General features: G+C 40.7%; 2 protein-coding genes across 3 annotated transcripts; one reads left to right on the forward strand and one right to left on the reverse strand.

The window, feature by feature from the left end:
- The first annotated feature begins 1090 nt into the window (after nucleotides 1-1090).
- LOC122057334 (probable pectate lyase 4) lies at nucleotides 1091-7201 on the forward strand. Of its 2 annotated transcripts, XM_042619388.1 has the most exons (6): nucleotides 1091-1233; nucleotides 1363-1607; nucleotides 2430-2781; nucleotides 2873-3083; nucleotides 3495-3563; nucleotides 6594-7201. In XM_042619388.1, the coding sequence occupies exons 2-6, from the start codon at nucleotides 1469-1471 to the stop codon at nucleotides 6828-6830; spliced, it is 1008 nt and encodes a 335-aa protein (XP_042475322.1). In that variant the 5' UTR covers nucleotides 1091-1233; nucleotides 1363-1468; the 3' UTR covers nucleotides 6831-7201. The 2 variants fall into 2 exon arrangements, with proteins under 2 accessions (XP_042475322.1, XP_042475320.1); XM_042619386.1 differs by having other exon boundaries at nucleotides 1091-1607.
- An 827-nt stretch (nucleotides 7202-8028) lies between these two features.
- Nucleotides 8029-10665, reverse strand: LOC122057556 (exocyst complex component EXO70H1-like). Its single transcript, XM_042619694.1, has one exon. It carries the CDS (start codon nucleotides 10479-10481, stop codon nucleotides 8472-8474), a length of 2010 nt encoding a protein of 669 aa, XP_042475628.1. The 5' UTR covers nucleotides 10482-10665; the 3' UTR covers nucleotides 8029-8471.
- Nucleotides 10666-12303: the final 1638 nt, after the last annotated feature.

A 12303-nucleotide genomic window follows, 5' to 3' on the forward strand; every position in this document is an offset into this window, starting at 1 on the left:
AAGAAGCAATATATGTATTTGTGAGATTATCTTTTAAAATAACTTTGAAAGGAAACCTAGTCCTAGTGGAGTTGCTCATTACATATAGTCTTTGGTATAGTGAGTAACTCGATTCCTTCTACGACATGGATTTCGATATCAATCCGGATTGGATCGAATATCGGATTGGTATGTATCGATTATTTTTGTCGTTGCTTTTTGAGAAAATTATTTATTTTTATTGTTTTATCCCTAAAACGATATGAGCAACCGATACAGATCGACCAGATATCATTAATGATCTCAAACAATTCCAATATGATATGGCCAATATGATCGATATAATTCCGATACTTGAAACCATATTCTACAATAATGATAACGAATAATAATTTTAGAAAAAAAGTGTGCTACATCATTTAGATACTATGGAACGTTATTACTAATACAACATTGGTAACATCGATACTAGTAATTAATGGCGAGACAAGGCTATTCGCTGGCATAGGTACACACCAGAATATGTAAGCATCTTCAGTGGGGCAGCATGGTCATTCTGCACCGTTGTGTATTGGCATGTACCTACACCAGCAGGTGTCGTTAAAATTGGTCCATCTTAGGGCTCAGGCTTTAATCAGCTTCGTATAATCAGGTTAAACAGACTTTAAACAGACCATGGGTAAAATTAGTTTCTAAAGTAGAATGGTAAGCATATACCAATAAAATGGGCCTTAGACACGCCTTAAAAAGCCTTAGAATGTCCTATTAAGTTAGGGAGTAGTCTTTTACTCTTTAGTACTTATGTTTATGGTTTGGGACTTTGGAGTAAAATAGGTATAAAATAGTTTAAAATACCCCTAAAATGTAAGTCGCTCCGCATAATCAGGCGAAAAGGGTTGGGCTTAGACGGGCTCATAATTTATCTATCCCAATCGAGCAATCAATGGGTATGACACTCACATTGGGAACGACCGATCATAAACAAAATGGGCTTGAGCCCAACATATTTATTAATTTGGCCTGTCGGGTGGCCCTGGAATTGACACCCCTAGTGGCCCCAACGATATGAATCGGCCGATATGAGCCTTGCTTGGCCCGACCATCATCTCCCACTTCAAACCATATTTTCCTTTTGTAGAGGATCAGAGCAAGGGACCAAGAAATGAAGAATCAGAGTCTCTCCTGAATCCCTGATGAACAGCTGAAGCGTGATATTTGAAGTCTTGAAGAAGTAATTGAAGTGTAGACTTGAAGGTTTGAAGAAGTAATTGAAGTGTAGGATCGTTTTTGAACTCCATTAATCCATTGATGAACCATTGAATATAGACAGGAATAGTAGATTGCGCTTATGGGTAACGTCTGTTGCCGTTTCGCCACCGACAGGTACTCCCGGAAAAATAGGAAGAACAGCAACACCGGCCCTTTTAAATATGACCAGCCGGACCAGACTACTGCTCAGCCTCAACCTCAATCTCAAACCCAGAGTTCAATGTCGACGTCAATGGTTTCTTTCCCCTACGCAATCTTTGATTGCAGCTTGAGGGCCTTGGCCGGACGGGCAGAGGGTTTCGGTCGTTTATCCATTGGTGGCCTTAACGGACCCCTCTATCACGTTACCACTTTAGCAGGTTCTCCCTCCCTTTCCCCTTTGGTCTTTTATTTTTCAGAATTGGAGCTCTTTTCCTTTCAAATGTGTTCTTAAAATTTAGAATTGTGGGTTTGTTTTGATTTGTTGTGCTTTATATGCTATTTGTTTTCTTCATTCTTATTGTAATTTGCATTTTACTTTCTCTTTTGGCTTGGATGTATTGGAGTTATACGGGATTCTTTTTCAGATGTTTTATGACTATTATTTTATATTTCTTTAGAACTCAATATTTTTTTAATATAATTTTTGGATTTTTTTCCCTCAAAAGTATTGCTTGTCTATAGATATTTTTTATAGGTGAGTGAATAAAGTATAAACTGTCTACTTAGATTGTGTAATCACTACAATTGACAATCATATTTGCAAAGTGCTTACATAATTTATGCTAATGTGATGGCATTGTTTTGGGCACATCACTTAGCTGCTTCACAAAACACAGAGAATGGGATTGAGGCATACAGACATTGGTAATCAAGCTAATTAGAACCCACCAGGGGTGTGGTGAGACTGAAATCAAAAGAGAATGATAGGTCATAGGAGGCATCCAGATATTCAGCTTGTTAGTTATCAAAATTTCCTGATTTATGATGGGGGACAGCTTCCGATTGGCAGGGTTGCCCAGAAAGAATTTTTCTTCAGAAATTTTCTTGACAAATTCCATCTGTGTATAACATTATTTTTTCTCCTGTTATTTTGATTTGCGATGGATGTTCCAGTGGCATTGTGTAGGTTTTCATAACTGAGAGTAGATAGATACTGGTTACTGTGCTAAGTAGAACTTTCTGCTTCTCTGTTAATGTAGACGATGGTCCTGGATCACTTCGTGATGGATGTCGTCGAAAAGAACCACTTTGGATTGTTTTTGGAGTTTCAGGCACCATTGAGCTCGCATCTTACTTGAGTGTATCATCGTACAAGACAATTGATGGCCGGGGCCAAAGGATAAAACTCACTGGCAAAGGTTTAAGGCTGAAGGAATGTGAACATGTAATTATATGCAATCTGGAGTTTGAGGGTGGTAGGGGACCTGATGTTGATGCCATTCAAATAAAACCCAAGTCAAGGCACATATGGATAGACCGTTGCAGCTTGCGGGATTATGACGATGGACTGATTGATATCACACGTGAAAGTACAGATATTACTGTTTCAAGGTGAGGGTATGACATGCCCACATTACAAATTAAGAATAATTTGTGAGTTCAATACTGGTTCCTGATCTAACTCTTTATTTTGTGCCATCAGATGTCACTTTTCGCGGCATGACAAAACTATGCTTATTGGTGCAGACCCCAGTAACACTGGAGACAGATGCATGCGGGTGACCATCCACCATTGCTTTTTTGATGGAACCCGACAGCGTCATCCCCGTGTTAGATTTGCAAAGGTTCATTTGTACAACAATTACACCAGAAATTGGGGCATATATGCTGTTTGTGCCAGCGTAGAGTCACAGGTACTGATGAGTTTAGTACCTGCAGCTAAATTTTTTAAAGATGGGGAGAGGTCTGCTGGATGGTTCATTGGACATACGCTTAGTGGGAAGGATTTTCATGAATATGGCATGTGAGATCAGCCTATTGTGAGAAGACGCCGCCTATAGTATGTCCCTCGAACCTGTAGGCATACAAATCCTATACATGGTGAGGTTATGACTTATGAACCCTAGTTAGAGACACCACCATAACCAGATTGTTTAGTTTTCCTCCATAACTTCACATGGTGGCGAGAGAATTGACTGACTATTCAGAGAGGAACTATAGCCTAGGCTGGATGTTCATTAAATTTTTTGTATTTACATAATTGGGATGCATAAAGAAATTTTACTCATTGCAGACTTTGATTTATTTATTCATTCATGCACCAGATACACTCACAGTGCAACATATATGAAGCAGGGAAGAAGAAGGTGGCTTTTAAATATCTTACAGAGAAGGTATTGTGTTTAACTCTACCCTCTCTAGCATATACATGTGACATGCCCAAAGTTTAATATGATTTCTTGGATTTTTTTTAAAAATAAATTTAGAGTGGAATATTTACTCCTTGCACTATAATATGACTGTAAACATAACTGTAGGGAGAATATGAAGCAAGAAATAAAAGTGAAAGGAAAAAGGTGGTTTACAATGCAGTTCCGATATCCACTCCAAATCAGGATTTATAATTTTAACCCCAAACTGTAAACTCATATTCTGAGATAGGTTGCATTTACTAAGTGATAATTTAATACCCAGATGGATATTTATATAAGGTGTTCATCAGGGATGACTGTGGTGTTAATCGAGCAATCCACCATACCCAACTAGATTCTGATAGTTATGGGGTGGCGTTGGTTCAGATATGATAAACTTGTGGAATGTTTAGGATCAGAATTAGATATCGACCGCTGTGACCAGAGGATTGTTATACGGATGATGATGTATAGTGATGCCCTTCATATTGGCCTCTTAGGTCTTCAGTGTGGGTTACATCTATGTAACTTTTTAAGTTTAATAGATATGGGTGGTTGTCAATGGTGATACATTAGAATCATAACCATGCTTATGTAGTTTGCTGGGAAATTCAACTGGTGAAACTTTTGTTTGGGGCAGTTATTTTGTTACTTCGAACAGGTGTGATGTACCAGCAAGGATATTGCAGTTACTTGTTACAAGGTTCATCAAACCCCGTGTATGGCATCATGGGACCAGGATGGAGGGGCTGGGTAAGTTCAGACCTGTGTTAGATTGATATAGAGCCTTATACACTACAATTTTGGTCCTTCTAATTTAGTATCATGACATGGACCTGGAACCAGTCTGGCTGTTCATCTGGTTCCACTAATTTGGACCCAGATCTCTATCAGTCAGGTTCAGTCCAGACCCCTAGTTATGTTGATCAGAGGATTTGGGATTTCATTTTGCAAACTGGTGACTGGGAGGGTTTTGGTCTCTAGGAGTTAGGAGAGGGTAGGAGTAGGGTCCTGCAAAACGTGTGACCTTGTGTGTGCCATGTCCACGAAGAGATCTCCAAGGATTATTTTTTGTTTTGGACTGGTCCCTCACTCGTTTGGCATGCTCTTGCACCAATGTGAAAGTTGAATGAGAACACAACCACCATCTTTGTACTCTTTTGCTATGGTTTATAGGAAAAATAAATTCAATACCGCTCGTCAAAAGAACCCCATCTGGAAAAACCACTGTATAATTTCTATATTCATCGGATGCTACAAATATATGACCTTATTCTGTACCCTTCTTACCGCATTTTTTGTTGTTAAAGCATATAAGTCCTCAGTTGTAATTTTGAATGGACTTCTTCTAGGGGTTATGCTGGTTTGTCGGTTTTAGAACTCTTCAATAGGCTGATATATACAGGACATGAATTTGGTGACTTTTTCATGAATCTCAGCTTTAAATTAGAGCAGACATTCCAGTGTCAAATGTGTTTCTTTGTGCAAATTTCGAACTGCTACAAATATATTCTTTTCTTTTCCCCTCGTTCCTCCCCCACCACAAGAAAAAAGAGTGTAAAAGAAAAGAAATATTTTGGTCTGGTCTCATTCTAAATGTGTCTTGACTCTTTCCATCAGAGCAGCTTATGAGTATCATGGCTAGAGCAGGTACTGAAAGTGGTTTGGGATTACTGGGGCATGGAACCATCTTCAAGTGTTGGTAAAATCATTTATAATTGGGTTGGAGGGTGTGAAGTGGGGGATTTTGGTTCTTAACCCAATTGGTGATATAAACACCCCTTCAAGCAAAATAAAAAAGGAAGAGGAGGCTTTTTTTTTTGTGTGTGTGTGTGTGTGTGTGTGTGGGGTGGGTGGGTGGGTGGGTTTGTATGGTAAGTAGTTTGTAAAACTACAAGCCTAATAGAACTTAAATCTAGGAAAAGGAAACAACACAAATAAGCAATATCCCTACTAATTGCAGTTGGCTACAAGTCATAGATAATATTAAATTAGCAGTAGTTTTGTAGTTGAACTCGAGAGTGTCATGATGGAATTAGCTACTTCCCTACTAATAAGGTTAAGCTTGAATGGCAGAAACTGCATTGTGAGCAGCATCTCGAAGGTTTAGCAACTATTGTTCAAAACCAGTTTAAAACACTTCCATAGTTTCATCTCTCCTGTGAATCTTGGTGCTAGGAAGAATACTAGCATGTGATGGCACATTATCACCCAAAATCTCTTGGGTTTTAGATGATTTTTGATTGAGGGTTTTCTAGTCTGCTCATAATTGCCAGACCAACGATATTTGGCATACATAAGTGCCATACAAGCGCCTTGCACTAAGGCGACAGTCGCCTAGACCCCAAACAAACAGCCTGGATGCCAAGGGCACAACTATGGAATAAGCCACTCTTGTAGTTGATTGCTTCAATCATGTAAGTTTCTGTAGCATATCTTTTAAGATATTGATAGAAACTACCAAAGGGAAAAAGAAAAGCAAGAAAATAATGTCAAACATGATTTGTACACCACTCGGTTCTAAAAGCTTGTAAAAAGGTAAGAAAATATTGATGAAGGAAGGAGCTGTAAGAAATTGAAAAACAAATAGAAGTTTTGTCTTCTGAAGACAAAAAGAATTACTCAGGCACCTGAAATGAACAAAAAATATTGAGCTGTTATTAAATTTCACCGTAGTTCTAACTTATCTCTGCCTTGAACTTGAAGCCAAACCTGCTTGTATTGCCGGTCCCAATTCCAGTAGAGGGTTGATGCATCAGGTGGGCAGCCGGCAGCATTATAAAATTTAGCCAAACCTTTTAGCATGAATTCTGAACACATGTAAAACAGGATTCCTGTCACCGATCCCATTTAGTTAAGAAAAGACTAGGTTGAGTCGTGTACAAAGTAATTTTGACATGTGATCTATTTGAGTGGCTCGTTGGATGAACTGCATTTATCAGTTCTTGTGCATCTAAATTTTCATTAAGAATGTGCTCCCTCCATAATGTGACTGGAATGGTGGCTGTGCAGGCAGCAGACTGTGAAGAAGGTTCTTCAGGCTGCATAAGGTCTGAAGGGGATCTGTTCCTTAATGGAGCTCAAGCCAGTCTATTGACAGAGATGAAGGGGGAAAGTATGTTTCATCCAAGTGAACACTACCCTACCTGGACCATGGAAGCTCCTTCAGATGCTCTAAAAGAAGTTCTCCAACTTTGTACAGGATGGCAATCCATTCCAAGGCCACCAGAAGAAGCAGTAGACCGCTAGCATGCTCAACATACCACACATACACCTTATATATGTTACTTTTCTTTAGGTTCTAGTATATTCTGAATATATTTGAGTGTAGTTGCAAGTAAGCATCTTTCTTTTTGACATTTGATTACCAATTCCCATCTTAAATGAAAAGTGCTGATGTTTGGGTTGTTAGCTGATGAGTTAGTTTGGGTTGGTAGTTTCCTTGTTTGTCTAGGAAGTTGTTTCCTAGTATAGCTGAGTGCCTAGAGTTGTATTGTATTTGTGATTCCTTCTCCCAAGTCTAAGAAGGAAAGCTGGCTGTAATCTCTCTACTATTAATAGCATACGCAAGGGACTGCAAGAGTATCGATGTTAATCTCTCAGCAGTCCCTTCTTTCTCATCTTCTCACCCTTGTTTACTGGTTTTATTACTCAGATATTGTTTCAACAGTAAAACCAAGTTCCTCATTTGATTCACTAAAAGGGCCTCCAGACTCCAGTGGTGGTGTTATCTTTACAATGGCTCTGGTTCTCATAGTCTTCCTTGTGATTTATTCTCCACAACGTTTAACTCCCCCACCCCACCCCTCCAAAAAAAAAAATAATAATAATAATAAATGAAAAACAACTCTTGTGTTTTTGAAAAATGGTTCTTATATATCAGAAAAAAAAAAGTTAAAGAAATGAATTTCTTACCTAAATTGTAGAAAAAAATATAGCATGTAGGTGGAATTGTAAAAAGAGGGTTCAACTTATGCTGGGCCAAAATGGAGCCTGATTGGGCCATTCACAATCGGCAGCTGGGTTTGGCTGTAGTCACCGGTTGGGGTTAAGGCGAGGATTTAAAACTCTGAATCAGTCCCAAAAACCTTAGAATTGGCTGCTCTAGAAAGGCTGGAATTGGAATCGGTCATGGCTGATTAAACGAAACAAATTGGCCAGTTTGATCAATCTGATTCTGATTTTGTAAACCATGTTAAAAGATTTTCTTTCCCCTACAAGCCAAATAAGAGAAAGGGAGAAAGGAATAAAACTTAAGGGAGAGTGTTCTTTCTAACATCATAGGGAAGCCCACCAACGAGGAATGACGAAGCTTCACATAAGAAAATGAGGAACAATAAAATGGTTTAGAAAACTTTTTCAAAAAAACCCAACTTCATCTACATTATATATATATATATATATATATTTTTTTTTTGGGTGGGGTGGGGTGGGGTGGGGGAATACTTCATTTACATAATACATAGTGATTGAAGGGAGAAAGAATTCTACCAGGCTGTGTAGATCTCTCTCCTCCCCTCCGATGAAATGACACAGCAAGGTGATAGTGTACACTATGGAACCTTGCCATTCAATACACTTGATCCAACAAGGAGATTAGCCTCCATCAGAGGTCATATTCAGCCTGAACCTTAGAAAATTACGCTGGATTGGCTAGAATTGGGATTGGGCATGGGAGATTATGATCCAAATCGACTTCCTTGAACTGCAAACAAACAGGGTCACACTAGCTTAAACCTCACACGGATGATATTATTCCCCATGCTATGATTGATTCGGCATGAAAGATTATTCCCACACTACTAGCCGAGGAAGCGAAAACTTTCTCCATTTATCTAGCTTATGATACATCAGCAGCAGACCCAACCTTTTGCCTTTCAATAAATAAAGCTAAAATAATTTCACACGCAAAGGAAAAGTTGGACGTAAACAGTGTCTGGGCGATTGCGCCGGAGAACAATACGCACTCCCTGAAGCTCTGGTGCCGTAGAACAGATCGGATAAATGATTCGCCAGATCATCAGGAGTAAACCTGAAAATTGATCCCAAATCATTTTCCGTTCTCAGCAAAGCCCGATACTTGCTATACAACGCCCGATACCTTGGCATGAGTTTCATGGCTATGGACACCTTAATCTCTTCCCTGAGCTTCCTACCCTTGAAGACCCAACACGATTGTGTTCTGTATGTCCACTCGAAGGCCGAATTGAAGTTCTTGAAGCAATCTTTGGCTTCTTCTGCTGAAATCGTTGTGGCTGTTGGATTTTCCGTTATCGCTGATAAAGCCGATAAGACCTTACTCCATCCAATCCTCTCGTAGCTCGCCGTGTATTGTTTCACCTTCGCTTCCTGCTTCGATATCCAATCCTCTCCCAATAGATACCTGAGATTGGAAGTCTCAACCTTCTTCACCACGTACTGTAAATTGTTGGTAAGGAACAGATATCCCAAGGCAGAGTCTTTGTATCGTTCTGCTTTCCTGTCGAGCTTGCAGAGGAGCACAAGTATGATCCAAGCGAGTCGAATCATTAAGGATGATGGGTTATCGTTAAGGTTTGGGCTTTCGAAATAAAATTGCGGCAGAGACACATGCTCCGGCAAAGGCCAATCGGCTACAACATCGGAGAGGGTTCTGCTGTAATCGGTGAGGCGAGATAGGTAATTCATCACGTATCGGGTCAGTGGATGGAGACCTCCTCCTGGGATTGGGGATTTTGATGAATCCTTGTTAATGGCGGATTCCAATTCCAATAACATTGTTCCAATAGCGTCGATGAGATTGATGAGTGAGTTCAAAGCTTGAGACCGGATGACAGAGGTGGATTCGAAGGAGAAGATTGATTCAATGTCGGGAAAGAGTTCGGATATGAGTTCACAGAGGTCGAGCATTCTGAACATCTTCTCCGGTGACTTTCCCTTGTGGATCTTGGCCACGGATTCCGGGAACCCGAACAGAGTGATGGCTCCTTCTTTGGTGATTTCTGAGAAACAGGACTCTCTGATGGAATCGGAAGCGGATAAGACGTGATCGCAGACGATCCTTTCTCCATAGAAGAGTGATTTCACTGCAATCTTGACGGCGTTGAGCCAGCTTTTAATCTTGAGCTCGAGGACCTCCCAGTCCATCTTTTGAATCTTCGAAGAAGAGAGACGCTCGACTCCGAGCTTGTACAGAGCCTCATCAACGATAGACTTTCTCATCGTCTTGTAGATCTCGACGCACTCTTTGCCGTAGCCGGACGAAATCATGCATTCGGCGATAGACCTGAGGTCGCACATGGCGAGTGCAGAGAACTGCTCGACCTGTGAAATGGATTCGCCGGCGACATGAATCTCGTCCTCGGAGCCGGCGTCGTCTTCGTGGTCGGAGGTGCTTGATCTAACAGAGCCGCGGGAAATGCTGGATCGAGCAGATACGTATTCAGGGTCGAGGTAATCGCGATTGGCTGAGAGAATCTGGTAGAATTCCTTCTTTAGACGCTTCATGGCGATCTGCATCAGGTTCTGAGCTCGGACAAGCTTTTCAGAGAAGGGGTGGTGGGAGACGAAGAAGTGCATAGCGCGCTGCAAAGCGTTGATGGATTTGAGGAATTCCTTGGCTTCGCGGCGGCTCTCGTGGAAGAGAGAAGTGAATTTGGCGAAGGAGGAGGTGTCGGGATTCCACTTGGTGATTATGGATTCGGCTTGCTCCAAGTTCTCTTCCATCATGGATTCGGATAAGGTACTGGTACTTCTCAGAGGAGAACGAGGAGAAATTGAAGGAGGAGAAGATGAAGTAATGGCAAAATCCTTGGAGGGAGTGAAGCAGATGCTCCTCCTTCCATTGAACGACGAAATTTCTCTCTTACAAAGGCATTTCCATTTCTGGTTTAGTGATTCTTCTCTGTGAGGACTGTACATGATTAGCTTCTCTCTCTTTCTCTGATGGTAACTGCTAGTGCTGATCTCTGGTATTTCCCTTTCAAGGTTGAGAAGGGTTCCAAGTTGTTTCGATACAGAGATGAGAGGTGAGACTGTGGCAGAGGAGCTGCTTCTCTTATCTGCTTCTGATCTCTCGCTGTATGAAATGATCGTTCCAAGGGTCGTGGAGTTTCAAATAGAAAGACGAAATTTAGCTGCTGTAGCCGCAAGTCTTCCTGTAGCAGCCAAAGAAATGAAATTTAAAAGACGATTTGGAAAATACAATAAGAGGGTATTTGTGAATTAGAAAAAAATGAATATTCAATTTCTTTGGCTGTCACTTAGGGGGTGTCAACCGGTTGGGTTGGTCCAGTTTCGGTCGGGTTTAATCGGGCTTGAAGACTTTTACAGGTTGCACCGTGTTCGTCCATTTAACTAATCGGGCTTAGTTAGTGAGGGCATGATACACTTTATATTCGGTCGATCGGTCTCGGGCTATAATCAGACTATTAAAATCAAGCCTTAATCGGGTTTTAGTCGGGCCTTAACCGGGCCATGGACATGTTTAATGTTAAACGGGTGTAACCGATTTTTAAACGGGCCTTCTTGAATATTATTGAGCAACGACGCCGTGACGGACGATGGGGTTTGGTTTCCTATTTTTCATTGTCTAAATCTGGCTGTGGCTATTCTTTTATTTGTTTTAAACTGGTTGGACATTTCATAATCCATGCTATGTACAGTAACATGGTTAATTTTGCAAAATAAAATTTTAAGGAAAGAGATGATTGGATGAAAATGCAATGAGAAAGCTCTCATGTGGGATTGCCCATAACTACAAATAGATCTCAATAAATGTATTGATTAATCCAAGGAACCTACTCTCTTCCAAGTCATATATTTAAAAACATCACAAAAAATCCAAAGCATTGATCAAACATGCTTTTAAAGCTCTTTCTTAATGATTATTTAATTAAGAGCGGTTTGGGTATTTATAGGTGAACTTAGTGAAGCATTTTAGGCAGGAAATCAGGCTCTAACGGACGTAATCTGGGACCATCGGTCGATTGCCATCGGTAGTCGATCGACCGCCAAGAGCCGTTGAGGCAAAATATAGCCGTTGGGGCACTTCTAGGCAGTCACCGGTCGACCGAGACTTTCTACCGGTCGATCGGCTATGGTCTCGGACAGTTCCGATCGACCAGGGCTTCTAGCCAGTCGACCGCCAACATGACATACTCTCGGTCAGGTAAAATAGGTATCTTACAACCAGGCCGGTGCAAAATAGACCGGTCTCGATCGGATATTAATTGGTTGGTCTCGATCGAGTGCCCGATGGTCCAAGTATCAGGACTGAGACCGACCATTTACAGAGCCCAACCCGTTTATAAACGGGCCAGGCCGGGCTATAAACGGTTGATTCTGGTCGATTTCGTCGGGTTGGGCCACTAATTGACACCCCTACTATCAGCAAGGGTGGCTTCAACTCGGGTAGAAGTCAAATTTTTTCCCAAATCATAGTGGAGGAAGCCCGATGGTTCCACGTCATCCACACCCGAAGAAATATTGAAGTGGAGAATTTCTGTGAATCTCAGACTTTAACACATCTTCTACCCAATAAAAAAAATAAAAAATAACATATATACATCTTCTACCCAATAAAAATAATAATAAATCATATATATATATATATATAATATTTTTTTTCATTTGTAACCGAAGTCAAGTATTGATCTTCCATTGAGAATTATATTCAGTGAGAAAGATAGAAACAAAACCCAAGACGGAATTCAGGCCGTCTCAGGAAATGGAGGTGGTCCTT

The sequence above is a fragment of the Macadamia integrifolia genome, chromosome 12 (assembly GCF_013358625.1).
Source record: "Macadamia integrifolia cultivar HAES 741 chromosome 12, SCU_Mint_v3, whole genome shotgun sequence".
In the NCBI taxonomy this organism is placed as follows: domain Eukaryota; kingdom Viridiplantae; phylum Streptophyta; class Magnoliopsida; order Proteales; family Proteaceae; genus Macadamia; species Macadamia integrifolia.